This window comes from Thamnophis elegans, chromosome 4 (genome assembly GCF_009769535.1).
Source record: "Thamnophis elegans isolate rThaEle1 chromosome 4, rThaEle1.pri, whole genome shotgun sequence".
Lineage (NCBI taxonomy): Eukaryota > Metazoa > Chordata > Lepidosauria > Squamata > Colubridae > Thamnophis > Thamnophis elegans.
In genome coordinates, this window is record NC_045544.1 from 6,382,288 (window position 1) to 6,402,089 (window position 19,802).

The 19,802-nt window shown below is 37.9% G+C and overlaps 1 protein-coding gene across 1 annotated transcript in view; it reads left to right on the plus strand.

Annotated features, from left to right (window-relative positions):
* The first annotated feature begins 1,105 nt into the window (after positions 1 to 1,105).
* ZNF451 (zinc finger protein 451) overlaps positions 1,106 to 19,802 on the plus strand; it is a 36,705-nt gene continuing 18,008 nt past the window's right edge. Inside the window, 7 exon segments of the mRNA XM_032215461.1 lie at positions 1,106 to 1,198; positions 4,052 to 4,141; positions 6,223 to 6,294; positions 8,437 to 8,562; positions 10,115 to 10,226; positions 12,244 to 12,394; positions 19,083 to 19,209. Coding sequence (XP_032071352.1) covers positions 4,061 to 4,141; positions 6,223 to 6,294; positions 8,437 to 8,562; positions 10,115 to 10,226; positions 12,244 to 12,394; positions 19,083 to 19,209 — 669 coding nt within the window. The 5' untranslated portion in view covers positions 1,106 to 1,198; positions 4,052 to 4,060.

Here is a 19,802-nt window from a genome sequence, read left to right on the forward strand (position 1 = left end):
CTATCTATCTATCTATCTATCTATCTATCTATCTATCTCTTATCTATCACTATCCATCCATATCTATCTATCCATCTATTCATCTATCTACCTACCTACCTACCTATCTATCATCTATCTATCTATCTATCTATCTATCTATCTATCTATCTATCTTGCTATCTATCTTGCTATCTATCTATCTATCTATCATCTATCATGTATCTGTCTATCATCTATCTATCTATCATCTATCTATCTATCTATCTATCTATCTATCTATCTATCTATCTATCTCTTATCTATCTCTATCCATCCATATCTATCTATCCATCTATTCATCTATCTATCTATCTATCTATCTATCTATCTATCTATCATCTATCATCTATCTACCTACCATCCATCCATCCATCCATCCATCCATCCATCCATCCATCCATCCATCCATCTATCATCTATCATCTATCTACCATCCATCCATCCATCCATCCATCCATCTATCTATCTATCTATCTATCTATCTATCTATCTATCTATCTATATCATTATCTATCTATCTATCTATCTATCTATCTATCTATCTATCTATCTATATCATTATCTATCATCTATCTATCTATCTATCTATCTATCTATCTATCTATCTATATCATTATCTATCATCTATCTATCTATCTATCTATATCATTATCTATCTATCTATCTATCTATCTATCTATCTATCTATCTATCTATCTATCTATCTATCTATCTATCTATCTATATCATTATCTATCTATCTATCTATCTATCTACCTACCTACCTACCTACCTACCTACCTACCTACCTACCTACCTACCTACCTACCTACCTACCTACCTACCTACCTACCTACCTACCTACCTACCTACCTAACGTATTGCATTGCTTTAATTGCTTTGGCTGACTTTATCATGCAAGGCCCCCACTACATTATTACAGTCTTGCATGACAATAATTCCTTTATTTAGGCCGACAGGGAGCGCCCTCCGGCGGTCAAGGAGAACTACATTTCCCAGCAGGCCGAGTCGCCGGAAAAAAAAAAAAAGCGTCCCGCTCGAAGTTTGAAGCGGAAGAAACGGAAAGGCGCGCGCGCGCGAGAGAGAGCGGTGACGCGCCCGTTGCGTCGCCAATGGATGTTTGTTAAGAGCGAGGAGGAAGCCAGCGGGGATTAACGACGGTTCCGTCGGGCTGGCGGTTGGTCTCCCTTTTTTTTTTCCCTCCGCCGCCGCCGCCGCCGAGTTGCTGAAGGGGTTTGGGGGCCACAGCGATAGGAGGCGGGCGGGGCACCTCCAGCATCGCGGCGTCGTCTTCACGTGGGTTGATTGTGAGCGTTGCGGGCGCCGCCGTTATCTCAGTCGTCCTCGTCCGTCCGCGTCGTTATTCAGACCCCCTTTTTCTCTTCTCTCTATTGCTCTATTTTTTTTTTTTAACTTTTATCCCCTGCCAGGTTCTTTCGGCGAAATGAATGGAGGCCTTGCATCATAAAACCGTTCGGAATTTTACTTCTTTCCCCCATTAACCTTAAAGGTGCGTCCTTTATAGCAGTGTTTCTCAACCTTGGCCACTTGAAGATGTCCCGGACTTCAACTCCCAGAATTCCCCAGCCAGCGAATGCTGGCTGGGGAATTCTGGGAGTTGAAGTCCGGACATCTTCAAGTGGCCAAGGTTGAGAAACACTGGTTTATAGGTAAGGAGATGGTGCAGAAACGGCTTCTTCCCTTTTACACGCTTCTTTGCACACTTTTCTTTGGCACGGGTCTGCTGGTCTGGGGAAGTCGGAGTTAGAAGTCCGCCAGGCTTAAAAGTTGACAAGGTTGGAGACCCCCCTGCTTTAAGCACACTTATTTCCTGATTCCCTGGCTTTTCGTTTTGCTCTTCTGGTTATTTTTTTGACGCCCCCCCGCGCTTAAAAAGAAACATTTTATACTTTTTATCACTTATGGATTAGGTCAGCTAGTGGGGAAGCTTTCCAGTTGCAGGTTGATAGGACTTTGGAAAATGGGGTATTAAGATTGTGTGTGATAGGCAGGAATTGGATACGTATTTGTATGATTAGTAATTGTAGAAAAGAAAGGATCAACGGACAGGTAATCTGACTGACTACAAACCCCTATATATATATATATATATATATATATATATATATATTCTTTTTATAAATTTTTATTTTAAACACATAAGCACATCAACAGAAACAAACACATGACTTAAAAACAACATAGGAACAATAAGTTCCATCGTATATCATACTGCAGTTCCGAATCGGTTTCTTTGCAGTTAGTGTTTTCCCTTCTATACATTTCTTTCTTGCATTCATGGTCTCCTTTATTCGTTATCCATTTTTATGTACATTTCTTTATTTATTTATTCTTAGCTACTTATGACCAAATATTATTTACCTATATTGTGCTTTATATTTTACTGTCATTTATTCTCTTACATACAGATTATAGATATACATTCACATAATTATTCTTTTTCTTTGCCGTTCTTATATTATTATTATTCCATTTGAAAGGTTATAAGGTATAGTTTGAAATGCTTTGTTTACCATCCTTCGCACCTGCTATGACACCACCTTGTTTTCTCTTTCTTTTCTTTTCTCCCTCCCTTCCTTCTCTACTTCCTTCCTTCCTCCTCTCCGTCCCCTTCTTCCTTCCCTTACCTCTTCCCTACTTCTACCTTTTTTCTTCTCCTTCCTGCCCTCTCTCCTTCTCTTTCTCTCTTCTTCCTCCCTCCTCTCCTTCTCTTTCTCTCTTCTTCCTCCCTCCTCTCCTTCTCTTTCTCTCTCTTCCTCCCTCCTCTCCTTCTCTTTCCCTTCCACCCACCTCTCCTTACCTCTTTCTTCTTCCCCTACCTCTCCTCCACACACTAATTATATAAAAGAAAGGATCAACGGACAGGTAATCTGACTGACTACAAACCCCTATATATATATATTTTTATAAATTTTTATTTTAAACACATAAGCACATCAACAGAAACAAACACATGACTTAAAAACAACATAGGAACAAGAAGTTCCGTCGTATCTCATACCGCAGTTCCAAATCGGTTTCTTTGCAGTTAGTGTTTTCCCTGCTATACATTTCTATCTTGCGTTCATAATCTCCTTATTTGTTATCCATTTTTATGTACAATTATTTATTTATACTTAGCTACTTATGACCAAATATTATTTGCCTATATCGTGCTTTATATTTTTACTGTCATTTATTCTCTTACATACAGTTATAGGTATACATTCACATAGTTGTTATTTTTCTTTGCCATTCTTATATTATTATTATTCCATTTAAAAGGTTATAAGGTATAGTTTGGAATGCTTTGTTTACCATCCTTCGCACCCGCTATGACACCACCTTATTTTCTCTTTCTTTTCTTTTCTCCCTCCCTTCCTTTTCTACTTCCTTCCTTCCTCCTCTCCATCCCCTTCTTGCTTCCCTTACCTCTCCCCTACTCCTACCCTTTTTCTTCTCCTTCCTACCCTCTCTCCTTCTCTTTCTCTTCCTCCCTCCTCTTCTTCTTTTACTCTCCCTTCTACCCACCTTCCCTTACCTCTTTCTTCTTCCCCTACCTCTCCTCCACACACAGTAATTATATAAAAGAAAGGATCAACGGACAGGTAATCTGACTGACTACACACCCCTATTTAATGGATATAAAATATAATTGTTGTAAGATCTAATCACTGTGGAAACGCTTATGCCAGAAATGTCGCACTATGTCCAATGCTTTTAATGTTTATCTAATTAAAAAAAAAACTTTTGGTTAAACAAAAAAACTAAAAGAAAAGAACTTTTCCAATAAATCCCTTGATCTGGTTAAAAGGATGAATTCTGAAATGATACAAACCAGTTATGCTGTTATTATCAGTAAGTAAAGCAAAAAGGGTCTTTTAGCAGGCTCTCCAATTCTGTAGATACCCCAGGTCTTGTACGATGTATTCTTTGTAATTGATTGATGTTAATTGCAGTAAGAGAAAAAAAAACCCATGGATTTATTTGTGCATTATTACCTTCAGTGATTTTTGTTTCTTTGTTTCAGATAACAGTAATGGAGTATCTTAGGCCTTCTAAGAAGACTCACAATTCCTCTCAACGGGAAGAAAGTGAAGATGATATTGAATTTGTTAGTGTACGTAGATAATTTGCATGTAAACATAAGAGTACTGGAGGACCAACTAGATAGACATCAATATGATGTAACATTTTGTATTATTGCATAGAGCAGTGTTTCTCAACCTTGGCAACTTGAAGATGTCCGGACTTCAACTCCCAGAATTCCCCAGCCAGCGAATGCTGGCTGGGGAATTCTGGGAGTTGAAGTCCAGACATCTTCAAGTTGCCAAGGTTGAGAAACACTGGCATAGAGTCAATCCAAATCTATCCTAGAATTCAAGCAGTCTTCTACCATCAGTGCCCTTTAATAGTTGCAATCTAGAACGTACTGAATTTGTTTCTGGATTTTATATGTAGCCATCAAAATCAGCTGCCATGAATAGCCATTCCTCTTGTCCCCTTGAACCACCTGTCTTGATAGCCATCACTACTACATATGGCAGCAAATTCTTAATATAAAAGTATTTTATTGAATCTAAATCTCCTTTAGTTTAGTTTTAGTCAAGGATCCTGAACACTGTATTAATACTATGAAAGAGGAAGAAAAGAATTAACTGCCTCTATATTTTTAATGGCATACATGATTGTAGTACACTTTTGTGGTACCCTGTCTTTCAAAGCTAAAAAGTTTCAAAGTTTTGAATGAGCCAATTCTACTCTCCTAATTCTTTATCTTTCCTCTGTTCCAGCTCTATAGTAAAGTATCAGCTTGTAATGCAGTGATAAGAAAGGAACACAATTTTCCTAATGTGGTTTGCTAAATGAATACAAAAAGGCATTTTAGTGAGAGAGTTTTTTTTTCCTAGTAAGAAATTCACTTTGCATACTGGAGAGGCATTTTAATTAATTATCCTTCCTTTCTTGGAAAGTGTTTGGCAGTTCAGATGTGAACTTTGGTTTGTTTTGTTTTTTAATCCCTTTTTGGTATCGTTTCGATATCCTTTGCTTAAATTGAACACTTTGCAATTTTATATCCTATCCATCCCCTTTGAAGAAATCTTATTTTAGTGGTGCTATTCAGTTTATTTGGTATCATTAAATTTGGTATCATTAAAATGATACCAAATTTTCAGGGCTCATTCATATTTCTAGGTGGCATTTGCTATTTAGAAAGGACATTTATAAATTCATTGCATTTAGCACATTGCTGCTTGTGTTTTTCAGGGAACAGGTAAGTCTAAAGTTTGTCTGAAGGTTTTATTGCTATGTAGAAGCCATTCTTAAATTATTGGGAGCTGGTGCTGTTCAAATATGTTGGAACATAATTAGAATTCCCTACTGGCAGAACTGAAGGGGACACTAGGTTGGGAAAGTCTTCAAGGAGATAAAAGAGCAGGGAGCATTGTGCTCAAGAAAGCATATCACCTTGGTATATACTGGTCTTTGACTGTAATAAGTATTTTATTTGATACCTTCTTAGTATGATTAATGTCAAAAGAAGTTTGAAGTTTTATTTTATTTATATGCCGCCCTATTCCCTATAGGGACTCAGGGCGGCGAACAAGTCAAACGGGAAAGGGAACATACAAATACAAGACAGGCATTTAAAATAACCAACAACCACACCTGTCGAGAGGGGAGGGGAACTCATCAACCCCAGGCCTGCCGACACAGCCAGGTTTTAACGGCTTTTCGGAAGGCCAGGAGAGAGGTGAGGGTCCGAATCTCCGCGGGGAGTTCGTTCCAAAGGGCCGGAGCTGCCACAGAGAAGGCCCTCCCCCGGGTGGTAGCCAGATGGCATTGGCTGGTAGACGGGACCCAGAGGAGGCCGACCCTGTGCGATCTAATGGGTCTTTGGGAGGTAATTGGCAGCAGGCGGTCTCTCAAGTACCCAGGTCCAATACCAAGAGCCTTTATGATTATAATTGGGTAGGAATGATTGCAGTTAAAAGAAGAGCTTTCTTGGGTTGTGAAATCTGTGATCATTTCGTTAAAAGTCATTTGACAAAGGCCACTCCACAGTTCTTTATACTGAGTGACACAAAATGGACCCCAATAAAAATTATTCCAATGAACCTGAATAATTTGTTGTACTTTTACCTCTCATATTTTCATAAGTGGAAAAAAAAACACTGTTAAAAATGTTTGTCTTCCTAGGAAGGTGTATCGAGACCTGTCCTAGAATGCATTGATCTTCGTAATGAAGAGGAACTTGATATATCTTCTGAAGTGAGTGTTTCCTCATTGCAATTTTCAGTTTTGCTATAATTTTTAGTTTTGTGGCAATGTTTTGCAGTATTTTTCTGCAAAGTTCTAACAATACGAGGGACTATGTCTGATACATATGCACAGTAATTCATGTTTAAATATGTTTTGAAGGAGGAACTTTTAGAGGTACCTGCAGTGTGATATTTTAAAAGCAAATGGCATGTTGTTTCTATTTAGCGTGGGATCTTTGACTGTTACTTAAATTGCCGTTGTAGATTTTGGTAAACTAAAAAGTAAACCCACATAAGGAGCCATGGGTTATTTTGGTGGTAGTATTTCCAGGTAATAGTGTATGAGCCCACTCTGCCTCAGGTCTTCCTTGTGCTTAGCTTCCGTGGCACGACAAAACCGCGCTCGACTAAAGCGCGCCCGATTAAGCCGTGTCGCTGACATCATCAATAGGGCGACAACAGCGAGCGCGGAGAAAGAAGGGCGCTTTAAATAGCGCTTTGAAAGCAAGCTGATTCAAGTTAAGGTAAGGGTTAGGGTTAGGTTTAGGATTAGGTTTAGGGGGGTTAGGTTTAGGTTTAGGGGTTAATTTTAGGTTTAGCGTTTACAGCGTTCTGTCTACGCGCTGTTGTCGCCCTGTGATGATGTCAGCTACGCAGTTTCATCGAGCGCGCTTTAGTCGAACGCGGTTTTGTGGTGGAACCCTTAGCTTCTAGTATCTGTTTTGTGGGATTGAATTGTAATCCTTTCAGGTTTACCTTGTGTCATTTACTGCTATGGATGTGACCTGTGAACCCCACTAGCTAAACTAGTTAATTACTGCTGATTAATAAGTAGAGATTTTAGTACTTTATAGGCTGTTCTAGATGATCATTGAATGTTTATTCGTTAACATATAATTTGCTATGATACCAATAGTGAAATGATAACCTCAATTAGGATAAATTACCGGGCCATATATTGTAATTTGGGATCTGGTGAAAAAATATATAAATCTAACAAACTTCTGTTTAGATCTTGTTATGAAGATACAAATAATTTGAGTCAGAAGAGAGGAGATGTGATATAAATAAGGAAATGCTAATGTATACTTTTGGTAATTATTAAGTAGAAATGTTAACATCTCTTAGATTGTTTTAGATGTTTAATGTTTATTTTGTTAACACGTAATTAACTAATTTGGGATTGAGGGAAAAGGCTTATAAATCTTATTAACAAATCATTGTTTAAAGAGAGTTATAAAGGTATAATCTTGAGTGGGCCTGTGGAGGTGAGATAAACAGTAAATAATTTTTACTCAACTACAATAATAACAAAGAAATTTTAATGGATAATATTTAATGATACATACAGGTGTGTTACGGTGGGGATGCTTAGATATCTTAACTGAATTTGCTTCAGAATATGTCATAAAGGTATAATGTTATTGGAGGTTTATTGAAATTGCAAATGAATGCCAGTAGGTGGTTGTGTCTTTAAATACAAATGATTCTAGATAAAAACATGTGTAAATAATGGTAATTAAATGAGAATTGTGGTACAGGGATAGTAAAATACATACATTTTCTTTTTTTATTTAAAATGTACAATTCGATTTGAATGAAGTATATGTAAGGATTGTGGAAGAAACGCACGGAATGTATTTGTAACCAATCGATACACTTTCTACAAGATGTAACGAAAGATGATTCCTTTTTTTGTGTGTGTTTTTGTTTAATTAAAACAATAAAAAAAATTCAAAAAAAAAAAGAACCCCACTAGCTAAACTAGATCATGAAATCAATTTCACACAAAGGCTACAACTACTGTTATTGAAATTGGTATAGTAATTATCTTAAAAATCTGATTCTGCAGTATCTCCTCCTCTTCTTCCGCCTCTTCGTAATTTAGAGAAGTAGAGAACATGGATAAACATTTATCCAAAAACATTTTCTGATTTTTTTTATGCTTAATCCTTGATTTAAATTTGAACTACTTACGTACGTCAGATTTCAAGTGGATTCATTGAATGAAAAACTTGGGGCTCTTCCGTTTTGTGCTTTTATTTTCCTGGAATGTTGAGATAGCAGTTGGATTTTCCTGGAATGTTGAGATAGCAGTTGGATTTTCTGGCCGTCTGTACTAGCTATTTCAAAGAGGTTTCTTCTTCTGTAGAAAAACGTAAGACACAAAGATCTTGTCGATTATCAGAAAGCGAAAGTGGCTTCGACCCTAGATCGCTTGGCACGCCACGTAGAAGTAGAGAAACAGCTGAAGGAAGAGAAAAACAAATCTTTCAAGGTATGGATCTTCGCCAGGATTAGTTACAGCACAAATATTTGAAGGCGATTTTTGTGTAAGGCAGCACAATTTAATTTAAACATTTCTTTACCTCATTCATTCTTGAATCTGAGCAGCATGGTGGCCTAGAAGTAGAGTTCATGCCTCACAATCAGGAGGCTGGAGTTTGATCCTAGATAGTAGCAGATATTTTTCTCTCTGGGTGCAATGAATAATTCTGTGTTGTGAGCTCCATGTAGGTGTCAGGAAGGGCATCTGTCCAGTAAACACTCGAGCTCTATTCATTCTACCCTGATGCAAGGGGTTATAGGGTCGTTAAAAGAACAAAAAATCATTCTTGAACCCAATTTCATGTGCTATAAGTATTCAGTCAAAATCTCCCTGATCAGCAGGAATTTTTTAGTATGTTTCTGTGCTTTCCACTAATTTTAGTCTACCAGTTGCCACCTTCTAACTTATTTATTTTAGAAAAGGCTTGTGGGATATGTTAGTCCTATACCTACAACTAATGCAGAATGAAGCCGCGCGAGCGATATTGGGTGTACCTAGATACACCCATGTTACACCTCCGCGAGCTGCACTGGCTCCCCATTGGTCTCCGGACGCGCTTCAAGGTGCGGGTCGTTACTTTTAAAGCCCTACATGGTTTAGGACCTGGCTACCTGAGAGACCGCCTCCTGCCACTTACCTCCCAACGACCAACAAGATTGTACAGGTTGGGCCTCCTCCGGGTGCCGTCGACCGGACAATGCCGGCTGGCGGCCCCCCCGGGGGAGGGCCTTCTCTGTAGCTGCGCCGGCCCTATGGAACGATCTACCCGTAGAGTCCGGACCCTTACCACTCTCCTGGCCTTCCATAAAGCCATCAAGACCTGGCTGTTCTGGCAGGCCTGGGGCTGTTGATCAATATCCAGCCCCACTTAGACAGAATGGATGGTGTGGAATTTTAATAAGTGTATTTTTTATCTTAATTTTTAATCGTTTCTCTTATCTTGCCTGTGAGCCGCCCAGAGTCCCAATGGGAGTGGGCGGCATACAAATTTTATTAAAGTAAAGTAAAGTAATGAAGATAATGTGATGTGCTACGTCTCCGTGTTACTGCTTTTAATTCATTTACACAATAGTATTCCATGTTAATATCTCCTTCCCTTTTGAGTACAGAGAACATAGCAAAATTAAAATGACTGTGTAATATAGTACATTTGAAATGGTCTTAACTAGAAACTTGAAGTTAAGCTGAACAGTTGCTGGTGGCACTACCTATCACTAACACTAATGTTGAGTATTTTCCTGAGGAATATTAAGTTTATTTTTCTGGCATAGATTTATAATTGTTTTGTATTTCTTTAATTCAGTGTTTCTCAACCTTGGCCACTTGAAGATGTCTGGACTTCAATTCCCAGAATTCCCCAGCCAGCAAATGCTGGCTGGGGAATTCTGGAGCTGAAGTCCAGACATCTTCAAGTGACCAAGGTTGAGAAACACTGCTGTAATTGCTTTTCATTTAACTGCCCAGTTTTGATATTTATTTTTCCAACCATGGGGAATTTTAGGAAAAAATGGATTCACAACATGCTCATGGACTGCAAGAACTGGAATTTATCCGGGGACATAGTGACACAGAAGCAGCAAGATTGTGTGTGAATCAGTGGCTCAAAATGCCAGGTAATGGACTACTGTGTCACTTGGAGAAAGGCAGAATCCCTCTTCTTCCAAAGAAATAGTTCTCTTTAACCATAGATTCTTTCAAGAGTGTGGAGTGGAAGAAGCAGAACAAAAAAAAAAAAAATAGTTTTTATTAGAAAACACAAGTGTTCCAACCTCATTTGCTTCAAGAAAATGCCAGAGTTAAATAGTGTGAATTATTTGCATGTATAGTATTTTGGTGGCATATAGTAAATGCTAAAAATATTTCATGCACTCAAGAGCTGTACTCAAAATCTATTGTGGTTTCGTAAACCATCATAGCTAGCAAATATTATAACAAACCATTTAGCAATATAAAAATTGCCTTTTACTTTTTTTATGAAGTCATGTTACCCTTTTTACCGTGTTTCCCCAAAAATAAGACAGGGTCTTATTTTATTTTTACCAACAAAATATGGCTTGGGCCTTATTATGAGGGGAGCGTTTATTGTTTTGGGGTTGCCGGGCGGCTGCTCTCTTCCGAGTGGGCTCCCGAAGAGTCGGGCACAGCCTCATGGGTGAATGGCTGTGTTGCGCTGTCGCAGCAGCGCAACACAGCAGCCATGAAGCGACCATGCTCACGAGCAGCCACTCTGCAAACAGCCGCCCGGCAATCCCCCTCTTCAGCTGGGCACAGAGCCGCTCACCAACCTAGCGGTATCCCGAAGGCACCAAGCAACACGATCACCTTTGCCTCCCCCCCCCCCCCCCAGTTCCCACGGCTTGGCACCTTCGGGATACCGCTAAGTTGGTGAGCAGCGCTCTGCCTGGCCGGAGGTGGGGGATTGTCCAGTGGGATTATTTGCGGGGGAGTGCTTATATTTTTGCTCACCAGGACATGTCGTAATCTTGGGGAAACACGGTAGGTTTAATACAGGTTCAGTAAGGCTAGACCAGAATCTTTCTGACGCTAAATATAGGATAGGTTATTGATACTTTTGTTTTTTACAAGGTTCAGGGACCTATTGATAATAAAATATAGACATCAATAGCAATAGCAATAGCAATAGCAGTAGACTTATATACTGCTTCATAGGGCTTTCAGCCCTCTCTAAGCGGTTTACAGAGAGTCAGCATATTGCCCCCAACAATCTGGGTCCTCATTTACCCACCTCGGAAGGATGGAAGGCTGAGTCAACCCTGAGCCGGTGAGATTTGAACCGCTGACCTGCTGATCAGTTGTCCTCTGTTTCTCTCACATTGCCTTTAGCTGAGTCAATGTTAGCATACAGATTAGGTAGAATCTAACCAGTGGTGGTTTCAAAAATTGTTTGAACCTACTCTGTGGGTGTGGCCTCCTTTGTGGGAATGGCTTGCCACCCATGTGACTGGATATGAAGATGCCGACGACACTTGTCAGAACCACCTTAAATTACCTCACACACAGCACTGGCATGCATAAGAATAGGATGTAAACTTGTTTTTTAAAAGGCATCTTTAGTTTGCGTTAAAACAACTTCAAAACACGCAATGTTCTGATTGCACCACAACGCAGTTGTCATCCTTACCTTTCACAGAGGCACTGAGTTTTATAAATATGAGCTTGATAGTGTAGAATAATCATATCCAAGGACCAGTGATGGGTTTCAAAAAATCTTGGAACCTCTTCTGTAGGTGTGGCCTGCTTTCCGGGTCCACTGGTGGAACCTCTTCTAACCGGTTCGGTAGATTTGACGAACCGGTTCTACCGAATAGGTGCGAACTGGTAGGAACCCACCTCTGAATCTAACCTATTGGATTCTAACATCATAGCTGTAGTGTTAACAGATTAACCAGCCTAGTGAGAAACATTTACAAAATGAGCATATAATAATAAGTATGTTGAAAAGAAATAATATTAGACTTCAGTTTCAACCTTTTGCGACAGCTGTAACATATAGGTATGAGATAAATTATAACAATGTAATCAAAGTTCCTTCCATGATCTTGTTCTTATATACTGTGCTAGTTTAAAGTTTAATTGTGTAACATCTGCATATTTCTATTTTGTGCTTAGGTCTCAAGCCAGGCATTGTAAACTCAGGAAGAAGAATATTATCTCAAAAATTGTATCAGATTCCATCTACCAGCAAATCCATTGTATGTCCCATAATGCAGTGTAATAGAAAGTTTGACAATGGGCATTTACTGCTGGGTCATCTTAAAAGGTAGCATTTTTTAATCATACAAATAACCCTATAATTAGCAGGGATTAAATATCAAGTTTAGCTTTGCTCGGATTTTTTTAAATTTTCCCCACTTCTACGTTTTATATTTTTCAATTTCTACAGTAACTTGCAATGGGAGAAAAGTTGGCATGATTTTTTTTTATGCTTTCTTGTATATTTCTTCTGGTATAACATTTTGTTCTGGTGAATATTTTTGCCAGCAATTTCCCATAATAAAATGCATTTTAATATTGTGTACATGTATCTTTTGTACCCTTTACACTTCTTTTTGGATTTCCATACATTTGGAGGGAGGGACTGTTATCCTAAATTGTCTGTCTAACCATCTCCCCACATTTCATATATTGATGAAAAACTTGAATTAGACACATGTGCTTTAAAAGAAACAATTCTTTGTATATTGTAATATTTAGGTTGCCTCAACAAACCATTAGGCATAATTTTACAATATTTTTTTCCAGGTGCAATTGACTAGGATGCCAGGATTATTATTATTATTATACAATTATTATTATTATACAATTGTATCACAGCGGCCAGTTGTTTAGCTGGATTTGGCATTGGTTACTAGTCGGGCCCCACCCAGGGGCCTAGGACGTCGTAATGTATTTTCGTAATATGCGTGCAGATCCAAGCAGTGCGGCTTTTTGCATTTGACTGATGGTGATTTTGTCAATTTTTAACTGTTTTAAATGTAATTCCAGTGCTTTTGGAATAGCACCCAGTGTGCCAATTACCACTGGAATTACCACTGCTGGTTTGTGCCATAGTCGTTGAATTTCGATTTTTAAGTCCTGGTATTTTGAGATTTTTTCATATTCCTTCTCGGCGACCCTGCTATCACCTGGTATTGCGATGTCTATGATTGTGACCTTATTTTTCTCAGAGAACTTTTTATTTTTTTCTTTAAAAAAAAACAAACACAAATATGTCATCATTTGTCAATCATTAAGACATTGAAATACAATTTTTTTTTGTTGTGTGTACCCCTCCCTCCCTCCACCCCCCCATCCCCCCTCCTCCTTCCCCCCCCCGACTTCCCAGAACCCGTACACGGTATGGATTTTTAACTAACACAGTCTAAAATCTATTGAGAAAAAAAGAAATAAAGAAATTAATGACATTCTAGATTGAACTTAGCTTCTTCTTACTGAACTAACTTTTAACAGTTTAAATCATTTCTGATCTTAAGCATAGGCTAACTGGAATTTCTTAGTCCCGTATTTATTTGTATATAGTCAATCCATTTTTTCCAGTCTCGTTTATATCTCTCATTTGAATGATCTTTGAGATATGCCGATATTTTAGCCATTTCAGCTAAGTTTGTTACTTTCAATGTCCATTCTTGGATTGTAGGCAAGTCTTCCTTCTTCCAATATTGCGCCACCAACAGTCTTGCTGCAGTTATCAGGTGCAGAATCAAATTGGTCTCTACCACTGTAAAATCAGTACATATACCTAGTAAAAATAACTGAGGAATAAACTTTATCCTTTTTTTAAAAAACATTTTGCATGACCCACCATATTTTTATCCAAAATGCCTTAACCTTTTGGCAGGTCCACCATATATGATAATATGTAGCATCGAGAGAACCACACCTCCAACATTTAGGCTGTACATTCGGATACATAGAAGCCAACTTTTTAGGATCTAAATGCCATCTATAAAACATCTTGTAAAAATTTTCTCTCAGATTTTGAGCTTGTGTAAATTTCACATTTCTTACCCAAATTCTTTCCCATGTATCCAACATTATTGGTTCCTCAATATTTTGAGCCCATTTTATCATACAATCTTTAACTAATTCTGTTTCCGAATCCATCTGTATTAATACATTATATATCCTCTTTATATGCATTAAGCTTTGATCTCTTATTTGTTTAAACAGATTATCCTCAACTTGAATAAAGCCAATTTTTTGATCTATTTCCACCTAGCCTGTAATTGCCCATACTGGAACCATGTTTGAACTACCTTCTCCTCTTTTAATACCTCTAAAGATTTTAATTGTAATACCCCCCTTTCCGAGGTAAGAAGCTGTCTGTAAGTAAATCTGTCCTGTTTTTGTGCTGTATTCATATTTTCAATTGCATGTCTAGGAATTGCCCACATGGGTATCTTGTCATTTAATTTATATTGGTATTTCTTCCAAACCCGCAATAAAGCATTTCTCAAAATATGACTTTTAAAGTTCTTATCCAATTTTTGTTGAATAACAGGTAAGCATGCCAACCAAATACCAGATCGTGTCCCTCAATGTTCAATATTCTATCATTGGTTAAATGAATCCAATCACTAATTACAGATAATGCCACTGCATCATAATATAGTTTTAAATTAGGTAGTTTCAATCCTCCTCTCTCGCGTACATCTTGCATTATTTTCATCTTTACCCTCGGCTTCTTTCCTGCCCACACAAATTTATTGATACCCTTCTGCCATTCTAAAAGGTTCGCATCTTTTTTAAGTATAGGTAACATTTGGAAAAGAAATAAAAATTTTGGGTAAAATGTTCATTTTCACTGCCGCTATCCTGCCCAGCAAAGATAAGTGCAATTTCTCCCATTTTTTCATCTCTGTCTGTATGCTATGCCAAAGTGGTTCATAATTATGCTTATATAATTTCCCATTTGAAGTTAAATGTTAACTCCAAGATATTTGACTTTTTTAACTACCTCACATCCTAGCATCACTCCTAATTCTTCCTTTTGTTTAATATTCATATTTATAGCTAATATTTTGGTTTTTCCTAAGTTTATTTTAAAGCCAGACACTTGACCATATTGATTAATCGTATTCATTAAAACCATACTGGATTCCTGCGGTTGTTCCAATATTATGACCAAATCATCCGCAAAAGCGCGGACTCTATATTCTTGCTGCCTAATCTTGATCCCTTTTAAACCATCCAAGCCCCGTATTTTATTCAACAATACTTCCAAAGTTATAATAAACAATAATGGGGACAAAGGACAACCCTGTCTTGTACCTTTTCCAATTTGAAAAGAGTCTGTTAAACTTCCATTGACTATGATTTGTGCTATTTGCTGTTGGTATATTGCTTTAATTGACTGTAAAAAATTATCTCCTATCTGCATTTTTGCAATATCTTCAGCAGAAATTGCCAGTTAACTCGATCAAAGGCCTTCTCAGCATCCAAAAATATAAACGCAGCAGGGATCTGGTTGTTCTTTCCCAAATATTCTAATGCATTAATAATTAATCTGACATTACTTTCATCTGTCTCCCTTGTATAAAACCTGTTTGGTCCGTATGTATCAATTGTTGAATGACCAACATTAACCTATTTGCTAATATTTTAGTAAAATTTTATAATCTACATTCAGTAATGAAATGGGTCTATAATTTTTGGGTTGAGTAGTATCTTGATCTTCTTGGGTATCAAAGATATAAACGCTGTCTTCCAAGATGGAGGGACTTTACCTTCCGTTTGAATCATATTAAATAATTCTCTAAGAGGTTTCTACCATTTCTAACTGTAAGTTTTTGTAGTAAACCGCTGTCAAGCCATCTGTACCTGGTGCTTTCCCTGGCTTTAATTGCTTAATTACCTGCAGGATTTCCCCCGAGGTTATTGGTTGATCAATTTTTGCCTGTGTTCTTCTCTAACTGAAGGTATTTTCTCCTTGTCTAAATATTTGTCTATGTCTAAACCATTAATTTTATCCCCTTTATACAGTTCTGTAAAAAATTCCCAGAAAGCCTTTTGAATCTCTTCCTGTTGGAACACCTCCTTCCCTCTGTAAATCAGTTTAGATATATTTCGAGTTTTCCTTTTTTTCCTAATCTGATAAGCTAACCATCTGCCAGGTTTGTTTGCATTACAAAAAGTATTGTGTTTTGCATATAATAAATTAGTAGCTACCTGGTCAGAGATCAACATGTCAAATTGAGATTTTAATATGTTAATAGCTTCCTTAACCTTTGTATCGTCTGGTTTCCTTGTTAACTCCAGCTCTTTTCTCTTAATTTCCTCTTCCAGTTCTGTTCGTTTTAGCCCTTGCTTATTTCTATGTGTTTTATTTATATTCATCAAAACTCTCAACACCTGGCAAATCTGAACCCCATTCGGCTCGGTCAAGTTGTACCTGGTGAAGAGACATTTAAAAAATTAAACTTGATCCATCGAATAAGTAAGAAAAAAAAAAAAAGACCAAGTGCAGATGAAGACCATACACATCAAGATGTTACCTGCATTTCGTCTACCCATCTTAAGAGGTCCTGGACAAATTTCATATTGACTTCTTCTTCCGTTAAATTCTGATCAATGAAAGCCGATTTCATCAGAGGCTTCCGAATCTGTGTCAACTTGAGCGTTTGAAGTCCACCTGTGTCAACTCCTGTTATGTAGCTTTGGATTAGCCGTGGTGGGAAGCCCGGGGTGTATGCTGGGGTGATGGTTGGGGTCAATCTTGAAGAAAAACCTGATGATAAACCTGACGTCAGACTGGATGACAGATACGAAGTTTTCATTAGAATCAATGCTAGTTCGGGTACTAGTGCTATTACTAAAAGAGTCGCTACTCTGGTAGCCATAACTGTTAGCATTCATTTTCATAGTCAAAAAGCTCCTTGGTGGTTTGAAAACTGAAAAAAAAAGCAGAATGCCTGCAAAGGTGCGCAGATATCGGAAAGGAGCTAGCTTTTAAGAGCAGTTCCACCATTGCATCCTTAAACAGGCTTTAGTGAGCATATTCAAAATCCTGTAAATATTATTCCTCTTCAGATTTTGCCTTCAGCTATATAGCCATGTGGGCTTGGCTTCTCCAGATTTTTAAGTGCCTGTACAAGTAGGGACTAATCAGAATGATTAGGGCGTTAACATTGAAGGAAAAGTGCCAAATACCTTTAGGTAACTGTCATCCAATCTCAGAAACCTAACTGATATGGGACAGGATAAGAAGATCTTGCTTTTAAAGACCTGCAACTCCCAAGTTGTAAAAAAATATATCAATCAATAGTCATTCTATAGCGTTGTATTTTTTTTTTTAATGAAATGATTCATTATTCATTATATAGTTGCTTTTTACATGGGATACACTAGTGGTCTTTCATTATTCATCTTTCATCTGTCTTCATTTTGATCCAGCTATGCTCCAACTTCAAGTGGTTTCTATAATTGCTTATATTACAGCCAAAACAGGACCAGCATTACAGTTCATCTTGCACAAACTACCTTGCACAGAATTTCAAATTAAGAATGTATTTATAAATGTTTTTGTTGTTCTATTTAAACAGGTTCACTGTGCAATTATTGGGACAAAAAGATTAGAACTGCAGATTCAATGGTTATTTTTGCAAACAGCTACCGAGTGGCTAGGCGTGGACTCTAATGTCAGTTTACCGACTGCTATAATTTTTTTTCTATAAAATGTGGTAGCGATTCCTTCATTTTGACTGTTTGGCATTAAAAAGATTTTGAACATGTACAGACAAAAATGTCGGCACGTGCAGGTGTTCTGATTTCTTGCTGGCAAGAAGTATCAACATTATATCCAACCATTAGAATTCTACAGTCTTTATTTTGTTAAGGAAATTGAGGCCGCTTCTCCTTCAGCCCTACGCTTCCTTTAACAGCAATTATTTTATAATGAGTCTTATTGTTCAACGAATCCCTATTCTGTAACTGACCCCCAGTTTATATTAATGCTACTCTAAACTGTTAAGACTAGGCTTATCATATATGAACATTGTGATGATAGCAAAGATAGAGCAAACTCAAAACTCTTTATTTGCATCTAGTTATCTAGAACTAGATCAATGGAAATCTAGAAATCAAATGGATTTTTGCAACCCAAATACAGAATATCTAGTAGTTTTGCAGCCCAAATACAGAACATCTAGCAAAGACTGGGCCATCTCACTCTAGCTCTTTGCCCACTAAAGTTAACAAATGCTACCGCAAAACTACTGAGACACTTTCAACAACTGTGATGCAAATCCTCCCCCCCAAAAAACTTAAGATGAAAAAGTTGGGCTTAATGATGGTGATTAGTGACCTATTTTTCTCAACCAGTGTGATGTCTCGTGTATTATGCGCCAGTATTTTGTCGGTTTGTATACGGAAATCCCACAAGATCTTGACCATCTGATTTTTGGTGACTTTTTCAGGCTGATGTTCCCACCAGTTTGTTGCTGTTTTAATATTATAATTTTTGCACAAATTCCAATGGATCATTTGTGCTACTGAATTGTGCCGCAATTTATAATCAGTCTGCACGTATAAATTGCGGCACTATTATTATTATATACAATTGTATCACAGCGGCCAGTTGTTTCGCCGGATTTGGCATTGGTTACTAGTCGGGCCCCACCCAGGGGCCTAGGGACGTCGTAACCAGTGTGATGTCTGGTGTATTATGCGCCAGTATTTTGTCGGTTTGTATACGGAAATCCCACAAGATCTTGATAAATTATTATTATTATTATTATTATTATTATTATTATATGAAGATTATTATTATTACTATTATTATTATTATTATTATTTTGCTGTTACAAGTATAGTCTAAAATTAATGTGTGTACTTTATTTAACTGGCTAATATTAAATTAACTAGAAGGTTGTAATGATTACTTTTTGTAAAAGAAAAAAAAGAAAAGATTTCTGCCTACTACATTGTATCTAATTTTGTCTTTTCTTTAGGTTTGATCATTCCCCATGTGATCCCACAGTTACTCTACATGGACCGCCAGCTAATATGTTTGCCTGCATAGTCTGTGGCAAGAGATTTGCAAGTGATCAGCAATATCATGCACACCTTTCGTCTAAGGCAAGAACTTAAAGATATTTTGATAAAAGTAGCAAGTTCTTTCCCCCTTAAGATGAATCATTTTAATAAAGCTGTATGGAGTTTCCCTGACCAAAATTTATTTTTATGAAGGGAAATCATGATGGAAATATTTTCCTGTGCACCGCTTGGAGAGTCCAAGCAATGGGTTAATTCAGTCTGGTTGCCCTGGACTGAGGAACGTTTTTTCCTGACCACACCTCCTGGTGTGGCCACTCCCCAGAATTTTTCCTCAGCCTGCCCGTTCGGATTGCTTCTCTGTGAGCTCCAGCTGAACTAATCCTTTTGGCTTGGACTCTCCTAATTTTTTCCATCTTTTTTCCTCTAAATCTACTCCCTTCCTATTTCTCTTTATTTCTTGCCTAGCTGTTGTCTTTTCCAGCTGCTTCGTGCCTCTAGGAGGCCAGGAGGTAAGCGTGATGGAGGGGGTGCTCCATAGCTGCGCCGTTCGGGCCGGCCTGCCGCTCGCTTTTAAAGAGCACGGCAACGAGCGGGCGAGGCTTCTGCGACCCAGCGCTCTCTCCGTCGGCCCGTTTATTTTTTTTTGTTCAGTTTTTTTTTCGTCTCCCTGGCCA